General features: G+C 42.7%; 2 protein-coding genes across 9 annotated transcripts in view; one reads left to right on the top strand and one right to left on the bottom strand.

Moving 5' to 3' along the window:
• MAJIN (membrane anchored junction protein) overlaps positions 1 to 20180 on the bottom strand; it is an 801090-nt gene that overhangs the window by 534530 nt on the left and 246380 nt on the right. The window lies entirely within an intron of this gene.
• Positions 388 to 2202, top strand: LOC144782856 (uncharacterized). Its single transcript, XM_078662117.1, has one exon. The coding sequence runs from the start codon at positions 388 to 390 to the stop codon at positions 2200 to 2202; it is 1815 nt and encodes a 604-aa protein (XP_078518243.1).

Raw genomic sequence — 20180 nt, 5'->3', positions numbered from 1 at the left:
TCCTGACTATAGGTTACCTGACCTGCATCTGTATATACATTGCATTCCTTTGCAATTTTATAAAGCGTGAAATTGGCCTGAGGGCTTTCGACCACCAAGTATTAATCACTTTTAGGCAAGATGGAGGTTAGCTAATTTGCATACATCCAGAAACTAATTCTTTTTTTAAAGCATGATGGTTAATAAGCATTTAGGGTACCTAGGATACAGATTTTTAAAGTTTTAAATCAAAAGCTAAAGATAAAATGGATCCTTATGCTATGCCTCAAATATGTGTTCTTCAATTTCACCAATTGGTTGGCAGCCTGTTCAGTGGCATCATTTTCTCAACAGTACACAACCGGTTTCTAAGTGTCTTTTTTTATGATCTACTTTGCGCAGAACAGAATGCCCCGCAGAATAAAGATGGCAGAAGATTATGTGCTGGAAAACAAAGATTTCATGGTTGAAGAAGTGCGTGGCCAAAAGATGTTAATTTGCAGGTTTTGCAGAGTGACTGTCCCAATAGTAAGTGGGAAAACTGCAAGCCGAATTGCTGAACATTTTGTCACCAAGACCCACTTGAAATTGAAAGAGCCACCTAATAGCGACAGCCTTTGCCAGATGTCTCTTGCTGAGACAATGACCCGCTTCAAAAGAAAACGTGAGGAAGAAAAGGATGTGGCACATGAATTTGTACGTGCCCTAGTGCAATCTGGAACCAGCTTACACCAAGCTGATGGACCGATTGGGAATCTATTCCGCAAGCGTGCACCAGCATTCAAAACATTACCAAAAACAACACAAATGTATGAGAAATACCTACCAGAGGTGTTCCTTGCAGATATTGAACATATTTCAGAGTTACTCCAAGGTGATGTGAAGATCTCTGTTACCATTGATGAAACCCCAGAGATGCGTGGCGACCCAGCAGTGGCAGTGGTAATCACATTTTGTGATGCAAAAAATGGATGGCACAGACGTACCATCATGGCAGATCTGGATGTACTGGAAACATGCAACGCAGTGTCACTTGGAATGCTGCTGCAGAGAGTTCTTACCAAGTTTAACAAAGATTGGAGTGACATTGTTTGTATTTGCAGCGATTCAGCTACTTATATGAAAAAGTTATGTGATGACCTATCAAAAGCAATGCCTGAGCTGAAGTGTTTCCCTGTGAGAGATCCTTGCCACTTGCTAGATGGTATGCTGAAAGCAGCATTACAATCTTCTGAGCTGATGAAGAATGCTATTGATTTTGTAGTACATTCAGGCGCACTGTTTCGTTATGCGCGAGAACTCAAACGCAAATATTTCTCATTTTGTGTTTTGTGTGGCAGCAAAGAAAGAATCATCCCAACTGTGTCATTTAGTAGGTGGTTCTCAGTACTAGAGGCCGTGAATGCAATATTATCTATGTGGCGACCCCTTACTGAATTTTTACTTAGTGATGATGCAAAAGGCAAGAAATGTGAGGATCTTCGGGTGCATATTGATAGTGATGTCAAGAAAAGTACACTGTACTGCATCCTTAGATTTTTGCAGGAAAACATGACTGCTGTAGTGGACATAATAAAAAAACTAGAGTCAGAAAACACCCTTGTGTACCAAGTGTTCAGTATAATTGGTGTTGATGTCAAACATCTCCTCGAGAGTAGGCTAGACGACACTTTTAGTGACTTTGGCACGGCAACATGTTCCCTGTTAGAATGCTTGCCACTTGGGAAGCAAAGAAGTGTTGAAGACCAATTCAGGAAATTTTATTTTACCATGCATGAGAAATGGCTAGCTATGATGCATAGAAATGTCCCTTCACCAACCATGGCGTTTGAAGTTAATGAAGCCTCACTTTGGTACGCTGCACAAGTGTTAGATCCATTCCGTAGAGGGGAATTTTCTCCGGACTTTTCAAAGTACAGCTTAATTTTTGACCGCTTTAATACCTCTGAGGGCATGTGCACCCAGTTCAACGCGTATGTTGCAGAACCTGTCCCAGAGAATGTCAACCTTGAGGTGCACCAGTACTGGCATGGGAAGCTACGTCAGTGGCCAGAGTTGGCAAGTTGTGTACTGGCTGTTTTGGCGTTGCCAGTCTCAAGTGCCAATGTTGAGAGGGCATTTTCACAAATAAAAGTGTACATGGGAAGGAAAGAGAGAGCACGAATGACTAAAGAATCTCTGAAGAAATATTGTATGGTCTACTACAATAAATTTGACTTGTGAAAATGTATTTGAACTTCATATACACGTACATGCACTGTCTATATGCCATGCATCAATGAAGAAAGCCAGCAAAATAAAAGCAAAGCGTTTCATAAACACCGGAAAAACACAGTTTCAGTTGTTTTTTATGGCGCGAAAATTTGAAATCACTGAAAAGCACTGTTTTTTTCAGGTATTGAAATCACTGGAAAACACTGACAAAACACCACCAGATTTTACCCAAAATAGAAACTGAAAACAGGGAAGCCTATTCATAGTGTAGTTATGGTTCTCATTCGTCGACTCAGTCACCCCACAATAAGCTTGTACATATGGTGCAGTGCAGCTATATAGGGTGTTCAGTATTAAATTGCTTGTCCTTACATAACCTTACTTGGAGTGGTTCAGAAAATCGGGTTAAGCAGTAAACCGGGTGGAACGCTATCCCCAGTGTATATGTGTACGCGGTCATGCTGCCGCTCTCAAGAAGATATATAACGTGTGAGCGCATCAATCACGGCCCTCGGCAGATAAAGAGACAAACAACTACAGCAAGGGCGTCCCTTTTCGGTAAGCATGGGTTGTGCCCCCGAACGGTTGTGTGGAATGCTGGTGAGCTAATATCCCTACGCTTTAGAATGCCGCAAATACAAGTGTGTCAAGGACGCTCCGTTCGTATTGACACGACTAACTGTGTGTGCATTCACTTACTTAATGCTCCTGTGTCCTCGTTTGGTCGCCTACCCCTCTACGCCAGGACCGGATACAAACGAGGGGTCTGGTGGTTGCGTTATTTATTTTAGTTAGGTATAGGTTTTAAGGATCGTTAATTGAGGTGCTTGCATGACTGCGGACTCAATAGCCGTTCGGGTAGTAATATCTTCAAGTAAAATAGGCCGGGTCAAGTAATAGTCACATTAGTACTTGCAGTCATTTTGTGATGGTGCTCGAGTCACGATGTCCTCATTGCGTCAAGCGCAAAGGTCGGGGAGGTATAGTGGACACAATGTTGTATTAAGCAGACGTCTAGATAGTATAGCTAACGACTACTAAGTTAAGTGTCAAGTCTATTTTACCTCATGCCAATTGTTAACTCATAAAGGTCCTGATAATGGTGGAGTAGACGATCAGTCATCAATGGAGCGTCACACATAGTGTAGGGCTGAGTGGGTGATGATTAGAGGGAACTCCAAGGGATGTCCTCATTTAGACCCTTCCTGTCTGAGGCCAGACGATGGATCCATCTTTGCTCCCTCAAGAAGAGGTTCTGTTTCGATATGCTAGGGCTTGCTTCAATTATTAGCCGTTTCAGGGAACCGGCTGTGTGGTTAGTCTCTAAATAGTGCCTACATATCTTTGTATTGTTCTTTTTGCAGCGGAAGTTACTCCGATGCTCTGAGATGCGTTGTTTGATAGGCCGAGTTGGTCATCCCCACATATTGGAGCCCACAGGGGCATTGTAGTAAGTACACACAGTGTTACAATTTGTGTCTCCCCTTAGCTCCCACGTAAAAGAGTCTGTGAGCTGGACAGTCTTGTGTATTGTAGTGAATGGACATGCACTGCACGATCCACAAGGATAATGTCCTTTCACAGGTGGTAATTGCCACAGGGTAGTCTGGGCGGCTGAATTTTGTTTTTTGGGTCTGGTGTTTATAAGAATGTCCTTCACGTTTTTAGATCTCTTGAAGGCAAACCTTGGAGGTTCAAGAGAGAGTTCGCCTGTACTAAGAATTTGCCAGTGGCGCATAATGATTTTCCTCACCTCGTTTGAGGCTGGCGTGAAGGTGGTGACGCATGTCATCGGTTCATTAATTTTAGGGGTCCGGACTCTGTGTTCTAGAAGTGCTCCACTGTGATTATTTTGGGCTCTTTTCTGCGCCCTTGCTATGTACGGTAATTCCCAGGATGTCTTGATGTCTTCTTTACCAAACCTTTCATATGTGCCTGCTGGTATGTGTTTTTGGCAATACTGAAAATGGAAAACTGTAACAAGCAGAGTGATTGTTCCATGTATTATCCATTCAGTAGCTGGTTCTCTGCTACCGTAAATGGCAATCTTTGCAGTTTTTCAATGCTCATCTTTGTGCCAATTTGATCTGTTTATCAGTTAGATTGAATTTTGAAAACAGTGACGTAGTATTGATTAAACTCCAAGGCACATAGCCTGAATGAAGGTTTTGCAACGTCCAGCCTAATAGCATGATAGAACGTAATTGCGACTGACCATGTTGTAACATGACCAGGTCCTGTTCCATGATGTCTATGGCAGAAGATACTATGCTGTCCAATGAATATATCCTGGACGACAGAGTTGTTAACCTATTGTCAACTACAGAGAGTTTTCTCTAAATTAATACAATCAATTTCTGGTATTCTTTCTGCAGTCTCTGCTTGCGTAATCTTCCATGCTTGATTATAAGCAGCATAGATACCAACATATATCAAACGTTTATGACGCGGTGTTCTTGGTCCTAGCAAGAATTCCCTAAGATCAGTGCCATCTTTAAGTAAAGATAAGTATTGCTTTACATCCTTAAGTGTAGATCTTTGTAGCCAATCAAGGCAAAGCTTCCCTACACTGTATGTTGTTACTATTCCAGGATGCTGTCTTTGAACATATCTTGGGTCTGGCCTATTAAATGTGAAACCCTGTGTTTTGTTCAGGAATCTATCTTGACAGTTGTTTGTGTCTGTGAGCCAGATCAACCATTTATTCCAATATGGATCTGTTCTGTTGTGATGCAAAATAGTATGTACGTCAAACTCCCACTCTGAAGTGTTATAGCTATCAGGTGTAGGTGTAGGTATGGACGGATTGTTCATGTCTTTGATCTTGGCTAACCCAAGGCAAGACATCTGTCGAAGTCCCAATCACCAGAAAAGGTACTTAATGAAACAAAGTCACTTAATGAAATCTTAAATAAGTGTGGAATCTTCAACAGCTCCGACGGGCTAAAAATTACATATTGTCTTTTGTCCCAAGCTATACCACCTGGTATAGGAACGGCTGTGATGTTCACTGATGACAAGTCTCTTTGTTCACGATGGGATGATTTGTGTGGCTTTAGGAGTAAGTTGACGTTCTTACTTGCTGTGTCCATTTTGACGTATCTTCCATTTATCAGCATCCCCAGAGTTATTACCAGAGTCATCCAAAGTAGAAGAAAAAATACACCCAACACAATCCAAAGTTCAATCCATGGTGAAACCAGATAAGTCTTTTCAAGGTGATGAAAAAGGTCTGTCGCTTGTTCTTTCAAAGTCCTTTTCGCTGGCGTCGTTTCAGGCCCGCTGGGAACCTCAGAAAACATATCAAAGTTAATGAAATAGCCAGAGGCAGTTCTGTCAATTGTAGGGATTGCAACAGGATTCGTTGAAATCGCTGGAACCACTTGATCACTTGTTACTTCATTGTAGACTGGAGCTACTTCGTTGTAGACAGGTGTTTCATGACAAACTGTTATTTGGGTCTCAAGAGCGACAAGTTCCATTGCTTTGTTGCATAGTCCTTCATTTCGCACTGCAGATTCCTCAAAGGTGATGAGTCTCTCAGTTTGAACCTCTTGGATAGTACTAGAGGAGTCCGACTGCTACTTCATCAGAGTCCACTTGGCCTACTGCTTAGTATTGGCTACATAGTGTGGTTTAATCAGGTCCATGGACACAAACCTGTTCTCCTTTTTACCAGCAAGGGGCGGCAGTAAAACTGTGGTTGATCCGTGGATTGTTAGGACAGATACTGGTTGTCTGTAAGAAGGCCCAAATTCCTTCTTGTCCGTGATCTTTTCTCTGACCATGTCACCAAGCTTTGACAGGCCTTGCTGGGACAGTCGGTTTTTCATCAGTGGTGGTTGGCTTCAGGATCACGTTGCTTTGTTTCATTAAGTTCTATAAAACAGCCAAAGGTTCTTTGATATCAAATTATTTTCGGTCCACCACTGATTTCTGACAATCAAGCTCCGTGACCAACATTCTAGTCCCAAAAAGGACCTCATATGGAGTGATGCCCCCTAGAGAACTTCTTGGCAAGTTGTTAAGACTATGTTGGACACTTATTAGATGTTTGACCCACCCGTCACCCGAACCTAATACCCTATCTGTTATAGATTGCTTTATATCCCGTTTTTTTCTCTAAAACAGACCGAATTTTGCTCAGGATGGAATGGACTAGAATACCGCAATGCAACGCCCAAATTGGCCATAGCCTCTTTGTAAGCTCGAGAGCTAAATACAGGACCCTAGTCAGAATGTAGCGTGGCGACTGCATATGTGCCGATAAAGACTCGCAAATCTTTTACAATTCGAGTGTCAGCCGAGCGCTGAGGCCACATCCAAATGAACCTTGTCTTAATATTTGTGGGATTGCATTTGTCCACAGGGACATCTGCAGGTAGATAGTCTAATGCTGTCTAACAATGGTGTCTGTACTGGGCTGGCTATGCTATAGTGAGGTTTCTGGCAGAATTCTGTGCTGTGATCTCTATTGCAGTGTATGCAGTAAATGACAAACATATGAATGTGAGCATTCATTCCTGGCCACCAGTACGTCTCTTTTACAGTTAATATCGTTTTGGAGATCCCTTCATGTATCAGACCCTCTCCCAAATGTGCTTCGTATATCAAAGGTACTCTATATTTCCTGTTTGAAATTACTCTATCCCCCACTCCAGGAATTCGAGCAAAAGGGACGCTGTTTGCATTAATTATATATGAGTGGAAACTTATTAGGTAATACTGCCCCGCTGCCTTTGCATGTAGCATTGACAGCCAGCATTATTTCACTGTCTATTTTCATTTTTGAACGAGTGATTGCAGCTTTGGAAGCCGTTTGCACAGCTGCCTTTGCGGCTTCATCAGCCAATGAATTCCCTTCAACGTGAACGCCATCACGTTGATGACTCAGCATATGTAGCACATGAGTGTTTTGTAGTTTTGTAGTCCTTCTCGTAACTGAACTACTTGTTCCCAAAGAGTTTTATGCTTTATTATGCCACCTTTGGCATCTTTGAAACCGCTTAGAAGCCAATTTTGCAAGTATTCATTGTAAGATTGAACACAATAATACGAATCGCACACTATGAGTGTGGGGAATTTGCGATCTGTATTCTCAAGTGCCATCTTAAATGCTTGTAGTTCAGCTCGCTGAGCTGTACAATCTCCTAAGGATTGAGTTTTAGTGTCCATTGGTCCAAATTTGCCATTGCACCAATGACCTTTAACCATCGTGCACGCCGCACTATAGGCTTGTTTACTCCCCGTAGTGGGTTGAGCTGATCCGTCAGTATAAATTATACATTCATACTGATCAAGAGGGAGAATTTCAGCAGGCAGAGGACATTCTTGTTTGCATTGTAGAAATGCTTGTGTTTTCAAATAAGAATCAAAAATGTATTCAACGTCTGTTGCAGAAAGCGATCCATCTCGGATGTAAAGCTTTAGCATTGAGTATGCTCGCTTTTGTCACTGCCTCTAAGGCAGGTACAGGAGTTACGACTATAATGTGTTTCTCCTGTGCTAGGGCTCTTTCTTTTGCTACAGCAGTTTGAACAGCTGTCAGAATTTTTTTCTGTTGAAGTGAATTTCATTTCTGCTTGTGTATACAAGTGTGATTTGTAAGCTATTGGTAGTTTTTCACCTTTGTTAAAAGTTAAGTATGTGAATCCGCATTGTCCTGGAATGATTCGGATCACTAAGTTGCGTATGTTTAGGCATGTTTGCAAATGTTTTGTTGCCATCATGTCTGTTTGGACCAAACACAACATTTCTGTGTGTTTTTGTGTCCAATTTACTGTTTTAAAATCAGGTTTAATTAATTCGTAGATAGGTTTAACCCTTTCTGCGTAATTTAGAATGTAAGTTCTTCCAAAATTCAGGAATCCAGGAATAGGCTGTGTGTTTTTAAGCGTTTTTGGAGGTTGGAGCAGCGCACACTTTCCTAAAAAGTTGGCTGACAGGCTTTTGCCTTCACTTGATAACTCATATCCTAGGAAAAGGACGTTGAGATGGGCAATTCTTGATTTCTTAAAATTGAATTTGTACCTTTCAGAGGCGAAGCTCAATATAATGGTGTTCACCCTGTTCAAGTGCCTGTCCAAGTCATCGTCTGTCAGATAGATGTCATCGACATATGACAATGCTTCGTCATCATAAGTTTGTAGTAACTCTGTTACCCTTGCTGAGTATAACCCAGGACTATTCTTGAATCCTTGTGGAAGACGACAGAAGTGACGCTGTGTCCCCATAATTGAGAAAGCGGTCAAATACCTACTTTCTGGTGCAATGTTTTGACAAAAGAAACCGTTAGAAATATCTAATGTGGTTTTATATTTTTTATGCACAATGTTATTCATTAATGCCGTACTGTGTGCATTTTGCACTGCAAATGTTTTGCAACAAGAGTTTAAGTGTCTGCAATCCAATACTAGACAATATGTATTGTCTGGTTTGGAGACAGGAAACAAAGAATTGTTCATTTATGAAGTGCATGTTTCAATCACCCCCTGGTATTCAAGTTGATCAAAGATCTCCCAGACATGTTTTTTTAGCTTCTTGCTTAACCCGTTACTATTTTAATGAATTGGAATGTGGTTGGAGAAGACTGGCATAACGATGTCCTCGCCATGTGGGCACTTCCTGACAAATTGTGGTGGCCAGTCTTGTTCAGCTAGAAGAATGTCATAACCCTTAGGAAGTAGCTCCCAAAAGAGTGCTCTCACTTTTCTTGGTATGTCTCCCTCCATCCGCAGTGTTACTTCATATAACTTATGTGGAGAACTAACCCTCGTGTCTGCAGTTTCAACTTGGATGTATTCATTCAAGTCCACTGTCTCCAGAAGATCCTTAAGGTTCTGGCGAGCTATTGTAACTTCTGCTGTGCTGTCCAACATTGTCTGAACCCATTCTCCGCTCTTGAGTTGTGTCCTCAAGATCCTCGGCATGTCTGATTTTTAGACCTGCTACCTTCTTTTTGGTGAATTGAGGTTTCTTGTTTTTCTGAACGTGTTGATCATCTTTGGACTTCACGCGTTCTTCCTTATTTTCTGACCCTCCTCTTCTTTCGGATTTCTGTGACGAAGTCTGAAAGGTACGAGAGGAACGTGTATCAGTATCTTGATATCTGTCAGGTTTTCTCAAATTATCCCTATTCCTGAGGTTATACCTCCTTTCAGAGGGCTCCTTTTGAGGAGACCTACCTCTGGAATGAGAACACTTCTCTTTAGAAGTTTGTTTAGTGTTTTCCCACTTCTTTTTAGAAGGAGTAGGAGTGTTTTTAGTAAAGACCTTTTCCGGATTTTCAGACAGTTGGGGTTTAACTGTATAATTCTATTACATTTTGTATATTACTAAGTAATTGTTCGTCCGACATTGCTTTAATGTTAGGGTCAGGTATATAGTCGGCTAAGGCTGACCATGTTGCTCCTGGTCTACCTGGTGGACCAAGCCTGGTAATGTGATTTAAATGTTTTAGGGTGCCTTGAAACCAGAGCTCGTGCTCTTGGTATGTGAGTGGAATTTCAAAATCCTCGAAAGGAATGTATTCCTCTGGTGGATCATCTTCTTTGTAGAAGTGAAACACATGTGTTATTGGATTTGCTTCAGGGAAGACTATCCATGAATAAAATACCTCTGTCTGGTAATATTCATGTGCCTCTATCACGAAAACTATTCTACCACCTCTTGATGTTAGGCCATATTTTATAAGTTTAATAGTGATGTCTTTCCTTAAATTTAGAGGTATGGCTACGGCATCCTCGTCGGTTTCTTGGAAACCTGTAAGGTTAAAAGCTGCATGGACTGGATCAGCCGCAGCTCCACCGGTTTCGGTGTTGTTGCCGTTATTCGACATTGTTTACTTAAATTCTGCAGAGCAAGTTTCAAGGAAACAAAGATAAGGTGCACAATATTTTGGAACACTGTATCCTTCAACGTTGAAAAAACCAAAAAGCTAATACATAGGATTTTTCGTCCTACTCAGCTATGGCGGATAATATCCATTACCCACTCCAGACATCTATTGGAGTTTTACGGAAAAAGGGGTCTCTGGGAAAGGCAGACTAAGTTACTCCAGTATCTAGCATTAAATTAGTGCCTTAACAAACCGGTGGGCGCCATGTAGTGTAGTTCCTATATTCCCAATAGGCTCTGCGCATTGGAATAATATACACTATAGATTTGACATAGGACTGAGGTCAGTATATCTCTATCGAGTATACTAAACTTAATTGTGTGTGCCAGCTAACTCAGAGGTCACTAGAAACTTTCTCGAATAAACAAGAAGGGACTAGTTTCTGACACCCGCATAAACATGGCAACTTTGTTTTCCCTAGAACCGGAACAATATCTCCAGATTCGTGGAAACAATCGATAACTATTTCACTCAGTCAATTGTGCATGCTTCGTTTCTACAGAGTTTACACAGAAATAGAGAGACGGGCGTTTCAATAAAAAGGGGTTTATTGAACAGTCAACTTTCTCATGCAAAGAGGTGAACTGCTACAATCGTTAGACAGAATGCAAAGTATAATGCGTACAGCATAAACAGTAATATAAAATAATACTGTAATAGCATTGTCTGTTGCTATGACATATATAAATACATACATAAATAACACCGGCTAAAATACATAACTGGTGCTTCTAAAATACCACGACCCCCGTGTACCTAACCTAGGTCTAGTACGAGGGAAGAAGTAGGTGCTGTCTTTAGCATAGATTTAGTTTTGCCAAGAATTGCCAAAGGTTTCTCTAGGTTCTAATCAGCTCCATACCTTAGAATGAGAGAGGTTGGTATCTCTGTCTCAGACTCGATATCCCAACACCCCGCAAGGGGAGTCAGAAACACTGGAGCTGGATTTCTCGGCAAGAGGATGACAGCTTCTTGGTCAGTGCGTCAGCTGGAGAGTTGGCTTCCTACGGCACTTGCTGTAGCGAGCTGTGTTGTGCAAGTAGGTAGTCGAACTGCACCGAACCACACCGTGCTTTTCCATAGCAAGTGAAGGTATATTTATACCTTGAAGGTGTTTAGGAATGCCAGTATTGACGTAAAGTCAGGCATATGAACGTCATGAATGAACCCCTAAGGAATAGACGTTCATGCATAATAAATGAGTTCTTGGAGAAATCAATATTCAAGCAAGGGGAAGTCTCTAACGGCTTAGGAGTCTGGTTTTCCAAGAAATCGCTGTGACGTAGATGAACGGATGGAAGTAGCCATACCTGTATTTGGGTAGCATGAACTATGCCTAAATAAGGACTGGATTTCTATGCCTATATAAGGGAAATGCGAATTGTACCTATATAAGGGCATGAATCGGGAAATTCACTCGGAATCTAAAATCGAACACAACACAATAGCAGCCACGGCCGGTGGTAGGAGGAACTGCAGGGCGGTGACGTAGGGAGGGGGAGGGGCAGGGTGGGGGGTTGTAATGTATGGATTACGGACTTTAACAGGTAAGTAAACATATAAATACATAAAACGAATTTCGTTGCGCACACTGCATCGAATTTGGTGATGCAGTGCACACATCGAAATTCGTTTTATTAATTTATAAGTTTACTTACCTGTTAAAGTCCGTAATCCATGAAAAGCAAAAACTCCTTTTCCTGAACTTTCCTAGTATACAGAAGAGAAAACAACAAACATCTTCTGCCTATACAACTGGAGACTACTTGCTCCTAAAACTGAAAAGGGTGTGCCAGGAAGAAAATAGAAACCTGGGTAAGAACATAGTGTTCTCTGTGGGTAGAGCTTTGTGACCAAGACGGGATAGAGGTTTGGACTGCCGCCCCCCCTGTTTTTGTAAATCAATTGCAGCCATCTATAATCGTGTCTCATCAAGGAAGTTGAGGACTAATCATCCTGGTGATAAGTGAAAAAGTTGCTAGGTTTGTCTTGTATGAGTAATGCTAAAGTGTAGGATCTTAGTATAACTGGGGATTGAAGTAAAGTACTCCCAATAAGGTCTAGCGGGGTTACCAAATGGTAGGGGAAAGGTAATAAAATTGCAAAACATTCAATGTGCAAATGTCGGACTAAAACAGGATCTAATGGAATCTATTGTAACATTTCTTTTTTAGATATCATTGTAATGAACAAGTCCTGAAGAAGGTGCAAGATTGTCTTTGGCACCGAAACGGCGCGCCGGCAGTTTGTTTGTTCTCTGTTTTTATAAAATATGTTGCAGTGAAATTTTTTTTGAACTATGCCGATAAGTTTAGAAATCCAAGTTTTTAAACTAAGTCAAATAATATTTGTAATTGATTTGTGTAGTACAAGATGTATAATGTAATGAGACAATGTATTGTTGTTTTTTTTAAATATTTTTTTAATAAATGAAAGAAAATTGTTTTTAAGAAATTTGTGTTTGGAAATACATTCATGTTGAACCTGGTCTGACACTTAAAAAGCTTGTAAATGTGGTAACCTACGCATAGACGAGACCCCTTCTCCCACCTGTGAAACCTCTCTTTATGGGACAAAGTAATAGAAATTGGTTGTAAAGTTCAGGAAAAGGAGTTTTTGCTTTTCATGATTGTTGACCCAATCCTTTTTCCTGATAAAAAGGGTAACTCCCTCTCTATCACTAGAAAGTCCGTAATCCATACATTACAACCTCCCACCCTGCCCCTCCCTACGTCACCGCCCTGCAGTTACACCTACCACCGGGCGTGGCTGCACAATAGGCGGGATGAACACAGTCATCAGGGACAATACTGTGTGGGCCACTGCTAATGGGTTAGATTGAAAAGAATTATCACGCAAAAGACTACAAAACTACAGCTGTATCATATCATGTACCACTCACCACTGGAGAAACTCCTTTCAGGCTATTTAAGAAAAATGATGAATCTTCTGAATTGTGTCTGTGGTTGTTTAAAAGGGAAACGGAAGGGTAAGAAAAAATGGACCGTCTGTTCAGAAAATCAATAGTGAAACATCGTGAGAGTGAAACAAGAGCATTTGAGGCTCAACATAATAAAAAAAATATAATGTGGTTTACCTGATTTCTAGGTAGAAAGCAAGGTATGAATTTCTAAAAGAAGACATATCACAAAGGACTAGTCTAAATTTGGGAAACCTTCCAAGATGGTGGAGGAAAATCCCCAAACTGTGGGGACCCAGATTGGATGGGTGTGGAATGTGAGAAGTGAAAGATAGATTGAAGTGAAAATTGTAAAGTGTTCCTTGACAACTCATGGGTACTTTTACAGGTGTCCAGCAAAACCAAATTTCTGGTACTTTGGGAAGTGAAATTATGAAATGTGCAAAAACATTATTTTAAATTAAAGTGAAGTTTTCCCAATCACATGGAAGATGCGATGGCTACAACAGTAAAGACGTTGGGAAGAATCGGAAAATATGAACGATTTTCTGTGAGAGTTTGAACCTACTTCTACCATCTGCTCCCTGAATGGCTTCCCTCTTCTTCACAAGATATTTCCTTTAGGATGGAGGGTTTTTATTATCCCTGGTTGTTTTTTTCTCTTTGATCATGGGAGGTTTAGGGGCTATGGAAACATGGCAGGGGAAGTAGTCTCAGACAATTCTTTCGGAGGTCATACACTTAGTTTTCTGACCATGAGCCGTGATATAGGCATGAACAAGAGGGGTGAGGAGGTCTGAATAATTCGGAATCATGAAAATGATCAAACTGAAGTTGGATAAATTTAATACATCCAAGGTTTTTACCATAAAATGTCTGATCTCTCTTAAAGTCTTTCAGTGGAACATGAGTGTATATAGATCAGATTCAATCTGTTGAATCAATGCTCATCTGCACAGCTTCTCAGAGGTCATGTTTATCAACACTGCCTTTCAACATCTGTTAGCAATTAGAGATTGCTAAGTTATCCAATTTCATTGCTTTCAGAAAACACACAGGAGTTGTTTAGGATGATGAACAGATCAAAACTTAACTTGATTGTTATAAGCTTTACATCTTAATCTATTAAACTTCAGATGAACAAGAATAAGCTAAATCTGAAGCCCTCAAACATTGAGCTTCTTTTTATAGCTTTTACAAAAAAAGTTAGGCAAGTCTAGACTTCTTCTCAGAAAACCCCCTTATTGGAAATACTGTCAACAGCTTGGGAAATAAAGCAAACAGATTGGGTGTTGTCTTTTTTACTTTTTCCATGTCACTGGATAAGAGACATCAATTGTAGATCATTTTTGCAACTACCTGAAACCTTTGTGTGTTACATCCATTTCTTAATGAACTACCTTCGCTAGTGACATCATTGACTCCAAATCAGATTATAGCAACAAACAACTAATCAGACTATGCATAGCACATAAAAAGGAACACATTTCACAAGAATCATCATATTGTGCAGCTAGGGCTACATCTTACTCTGATCATTGGTATGCACTGCTTACGAGCCAATCCTATTTTTTTAAAAGTAACAGAAAAAGTTACGCTTCATACTCTTGTGGATAAGGCAATATATGGACATGATGTATCAGCATGCTAACCATCAGTGTCAATCTTTTAAGATATATATGCGGGAAACAACCTTTACAACGCATCTTTTACAATGCACTACCATTACAACAAAACTTTTACAGCGCAACATCCATTACATAGCATGCCATTACAACGCAACCATTACAACGCATGACACTACAACGCACACCATTACAACGCATGTCATTACAACGCAGTCATTACAACGCATACCATTACAACGCATACCATTACCATCCAACACTTACCCTACTGTTGCACCCCCTGGAGTTAGAATAGTAATTTTTACCCCTACACTATCCAACACTTACCCTACTGTTGCACCCCCTGGAGTTAGAATAGTAATTTTTACCCCTACACTATCCAATACTTACCATAAATGCAATGTAATGTTATGCGTTGTAATGGTATGCGTTGTAAAGGTAGTATGCGTTGTAATGGAATGCGTTGTAAAGGTAGTTTTTTTTAAATTCATTGTAATGGCATGCGTTGTAATGGAATGCGTTGTAATGGATGTTGCGGTGTAAAAAATGCGTTGTAAAGGTGTGCGTTGTAAAAGTATGCGTTGTAACGTCAACAACCATATATGCTGCTGCTTAGCTAGAGTAAGAGGCTCTGGGCTAGTTGCATGTGAACACATGAGCCCACGTGCGGGTGGCATGTGGGAGACTACAAACTTACATAGCCCAGTATCTGTGTAAAGGTAGCCTATCGTAGGTAGGACTCATCAAGGATTGGAGCAGACCTGGGATAAGCTTTATAATATGAGTGGGGATTCATAGAGTAGGTCTGTAATACTGACTGAGGTTTTGTGGTGCCTGCACTGTGTACATATTATTGCCGAAATCTACCGGCAAGTACATTTTCGCTCCACTTACATCACCAAGGTATCAATCTGGGGTAAAACATGCACCCGAGTGTAAATCTGTAGTCCCTAACATCCCACATACACTATTTAAGGCACTTTAGGATTTGTCCTATTTCCCTAGCTCAGCTCATAATCATATTCCAGGCCTTTGTCCTCCCTAGTGTGGCAAGTTAATTACTCTATCTGTTAACACATTTGCTATCGGTCACACTACCAGGACAGACCAGGCCCACCGGAACAAAGGAGGAGAGCCAGGCCTCTGGAGTCACAATAGGAGGGCTCACCTTTGACGTCTCAATGGGGATGAATCAGTCAGATGTGTCATCAAGGGGTGGAGCGAAGGAACCCAGGTGAGCTCTTTCTACAGATAACTTAAGTTACAATATTGGTTTGTCCAAGATATTGTGCAAGTGGGTTTGAACAGGGGTGGATGGATGATGTGGCGTCATAGCATTGCCCAGGGGTGCCTGGCAACTAGAACTTTCCACCCCCAACTAACAGGAAGAAGATACTGGACTTCGGAGTGAGAATGACGAAAGAATGCCCATCAGGAAGGAGAAGTCAACTGATTCCCTGCAAGGATGGACTGAAGGACTTTCACCCCAGCTGACACCCCAGGACTGGGATGGGTCTCTCCAGGGACAGTGGCGCTGGCTGCCTTATACCATCTGAGGAGCAGATGGTGGAAGAGATTTGGTGGGGAAACCCTGGATGGTTCAATTGCATCTTCTGTTGACTGGCTTTTGCTGACCCACAGTTAGCCATTAGGCTTTGAGACCTGGAATGAGTGGCAGGGAGTGTGTTGTGCTGGCTGGCTGTGTAGGGAAAGCACAACATGCATCCACAAGCAGGAGAAGAGCACGGGGCCAGAAAGGGAATAGAACAACTTTAGAGGCCAAGGGCCTTGAAAGAAATGCTGGCCACCAGTAGCACAACAAGTCTGCATTTATTAAAACTGTTCTAATGGGGCCAGAGAAATGGGCCTGAGAAGTTTGGTGCCATAGGGAAAATTAAATGAACTCGAGCATGTAGTGTTCCTCTGTATTTCCTAAAAATCATCCCTGAGGTGGGCCAGGTGCCCAGGGTTCGTCAATATGTTCCTTTTTAAAATTTCCCTTGGAAGGGGTCCTGTGTGGGCCCCACTTTCCGTGAGCAACATTTGGCCTAGTGAATCCATCCCCATGGCCCTAAATGAGGCAAAATGTTCTGGGGACTACATGGCCTAGGAACCAGGCCAAACCTGGCCTGTGGGGTGGCACAAACGGGACATACTACGGGAAGCAAGTACAGCTATTACTTGGAGCAGTTTTTGAGCAGAGGTAAGCTCGGGATTTAACAAGGCTATAGTAAGCACTTGGTTGGACGAGAGGTATGCCCTTGAGGAAGGGAATTAATTGTCCCAAAATGCATACGGCATGCAAAGAAACAGGATGTGCATCTTATATATTACGAAGAATGTCACAGTATGATATTGATGTTAGACAAAATTAAAAGTGAATTTATGTTTTGGAAAGTTTTTTGTTCATCACAAATTTGAAACATTGAAAACAATGTGAAAAATCACAAAAAGGTTGAACATGAAGAATTAAAAATGAGATAAAATGTAGTATTTTAGCATATTGTGATTTATAAAGTATTACATAATCTGAAGTGAACAGTGCACACCACATTCAAGTAGATAGGCTTGCAATAGTATAATTGCGCTAACCCCCACCCCCCCCCCCCCCTCCCCCCCAATGCCTGGGGGTGGGGGGAGTTGGGCGAACCCCGCTGTAACAACTACCAGCAATAGTTTGCGGAGTGGAAGGAAAATGGAATCCTGCCCCTGCTGACAGGAGCTGGGATCAGAGGATAATGATGTCAGTGTTAATGCCACCCTGTAATTGATGATTAATACTGTGCTTATTGACTTCAATGATGGTGCAATGTGGAATTATTTCATGTGGCTGCTCTTACTAATATGGTGATACCCTGTCAAAGGCAGTAGGCCTACCTTATTTAAAATGAGACCCCGTATTTTGTGATGTTGCTTCTACTATAAGTGATGGGTATTGTAGTTGTAGGGTTCAGGACTACTAGAGTTGTAATGTGTATTGAAGGTGTCACTGAAGCAGTAGCAGATGCTACCGGACGGATGCGGTGGGGTGGGGGAGGCAATAAAAAAAAAAGACTTACCTGAAATGGATGAACAGCTGCCTCTCCTCCGTCCTCTTCATCTTCCAGTCCCAGCCAGCAACAGCAGCGTTGTGATTGGCTCCCCATAACCAATCACAACGCTGCAATGCAGCATTGGGATTGTTCTGAGCGCCGAACCATGGTGCTCAGATGGGTACAGGGAGGCTTTGCATGTTCCTCACCAGGCTGTGTAATGCAGCCTGGTGGAGAACAAGCAAAGTGTGCAGGACTGCTTGGCGAGCAGTCATGTGCACTTAGGAAATGCAAACCACTACTCCCCCTGTGCTGCCCAGCCCTGTCCCGTGAGCCACTGACTTCCAAAGGAAAAATACAATGATAATAACGCTTGTTATTATCATTGTATTTTTACTTTGGAGCAGTGGGTCGACGCTACTTCACTGTCACTGCACTAAAGGCATTTTTATCTACCTGATGTATGTATAGTCAATCAATCAATCAGGGATTTATAAAGCACACTAATCACCTGTGAGGGTCTAAAGGCGATGGGGGAGGGTGGTCTGGGCAGCTCTGAGGTCATCTGAAGAGCCAGGGCTTGAGGTCCTTTCTAAAGGTTTGCAGTGTCGGGCTTCGTCTGATGCTGAGGGAGAGTTTGTTTCAGGTCTTGGCCGCGATGTAGGTGAAGGGTGTGCCTCCCATTCTGGCACTGCGGATGCGAGGGATTTTGTCCAGGGCTAGGTCGATGGAGTGGAGGTTTCTCTTGGGGGCGTGGAAGGAGATTCTTTTGTTGAGCTATTAGGGTCCGGGGTTATGGAGGGCTTTATAGGCGTTTATGAGCAGCTTAAAAGTCGCTCTTTTTCTGATGGGGAGCCAGTGGAGGTCTCGGAGGGTTTGGGCAATGTGGTTGTGTCATGGGATGCGGAGGACGAGTCTGGATGCGGCGTTCTGGATTGTCTGAAGGTTGTGAAGGAGAGATTTGTTGACTCCGGCGTAGAAGGCATTCCTGTAGTCCAGCCTGCTGGTGATGAGTGCGTGGGCGATGGTCTTCTTGGATTCGGGGAGGTGGGATCCATTTGAAGGTGTTGTGGAGTATGTGGAGTGTGTTGAAACATGTGGAGGATACGGCATTGATCTATCGGTTCATGGTGAGGGAGGAGTTGAATATGATGCTGAGGTTGCGTGCTTGGTCCTTGGGAGTGGGAGGGTTTCCAAGGGTGGGGGGCCACGCGGTGTGGGTGGATCTGAGGACGAGGACTTCCGTTTTCTCCGAGTTGAGCTTCAGGCAGCTACTGCTCATCCAGGATGCAACGTCACTCATTCCTTCCTGGAAACTGTGCCTGGTGGTGTTGGGTTCCTTGGTGAGGGAGAGGAGGAGCTGGGTGTCGTCAGCATAGAATACTATGCTGAGTCCATGTTTTCTGACGATGGTTACGAAGGGGGCCATGTTGATATTGAAGAGCGTGGGCTGAGGGAGGATCCTGGCGGTACTCCGTATCTGATCTCTGTGGGTTCAGAGAGGAAGGGCAGGAGTAATATTTGTTGGGTTTTGCCAGAGAGGAAGCAGCAGATCCAGCCTAAGGCGGTTCCCTGTATGCTGGAGTCGCAGAGTCTGGTGGCTAGTGTGCGGTGGGAGACGATGTTGAAAGATGCTGAGAGGTCTAGTAGGATGAGGGCTGCAGTGTGGCCTTGATCAAGGGGTGTGCGGATGTCGTCGGTGGCGGCTAGGAGGGCGGTCTCGGTGCTGTGGTTGCTGCAGAATTCAGAATTGGATGAGTCGAAGATGTTGTTAGATTCAATGAAGAGCGTTAGCTGGGTGTTTACGACGATTTTCTCTGTGACTTTGGCGGCAAAGGGAAGGAGACAGATGGGCCTGTGGTTCTTGAGGTCCATCGGGTCTGCGGAGGACTTTTTGAGGAGGGGGTTGACTTTGGCGGGTTACCAGTCATTGGGGAACGTACTTGTTTTGAGGATGCAGCTGATTGTACGTCGTAGTTCCGGGGCGGAGACGGCTCTGTGGAAGATGTGCAATGGGCAGGGGTCAGTGGGTGCTCCAGCGTGGATGGTCTTCATAGTCTTTGTAGTGTCTTCTGTGGTGACAGGGGTCGAGGTGAGGAGGGCTGGCTGGGTGGAGTCGCTGGTGGACGGTGTTGGGTCGGTGCTTTGGTCTTGGTCATCGAAATTGTCGTAGAGTGTCCTGATCTTGTGGTGGAAGAGTATTTAGTATTATGTCGGTAATAAAAGTATGTCTCATTTTAAAAGTGAAAGTACTGACATTTTCCCAAGGACCAAAAGGTTTTGTCTGTGATGCAACCTAGGGCCGCATTGATGTCAGCAGGGTGGTGGTTGGTGCGGTGGGGACCTGGGGGGGGGGGCGGGGGGGCGGTGCCAGTAAGGTGCGTGTAGGGTAAGCAAAGCATACACATCCGGTGGTTGAACTGCACAATGTGAAACCAGAAAACCTGGGATTAATCCCGGCTTCCCCACTTTACCAAACTGTATGATCTTAGGCAATTGTTTAATTTCCC

This window comes from Lissotriton helveticus, chromosome 9, assembly GCF_964261635.1.
Source record: "Lissotriton helveticus chromosome 9, aLisHel1.1, whole genome shotgun sequence".
NCBI lineage: Eukaryota > Metazoa > Chordata > Amphibia > Caudata > Salamandridae > Lissotriton > Lissotriton helveticus.
The sequence above is the reverse complement of the archived record's forward strand: the minus strand, read 5'-3'. Positions and strand labels throughout refer to the sequence as shown.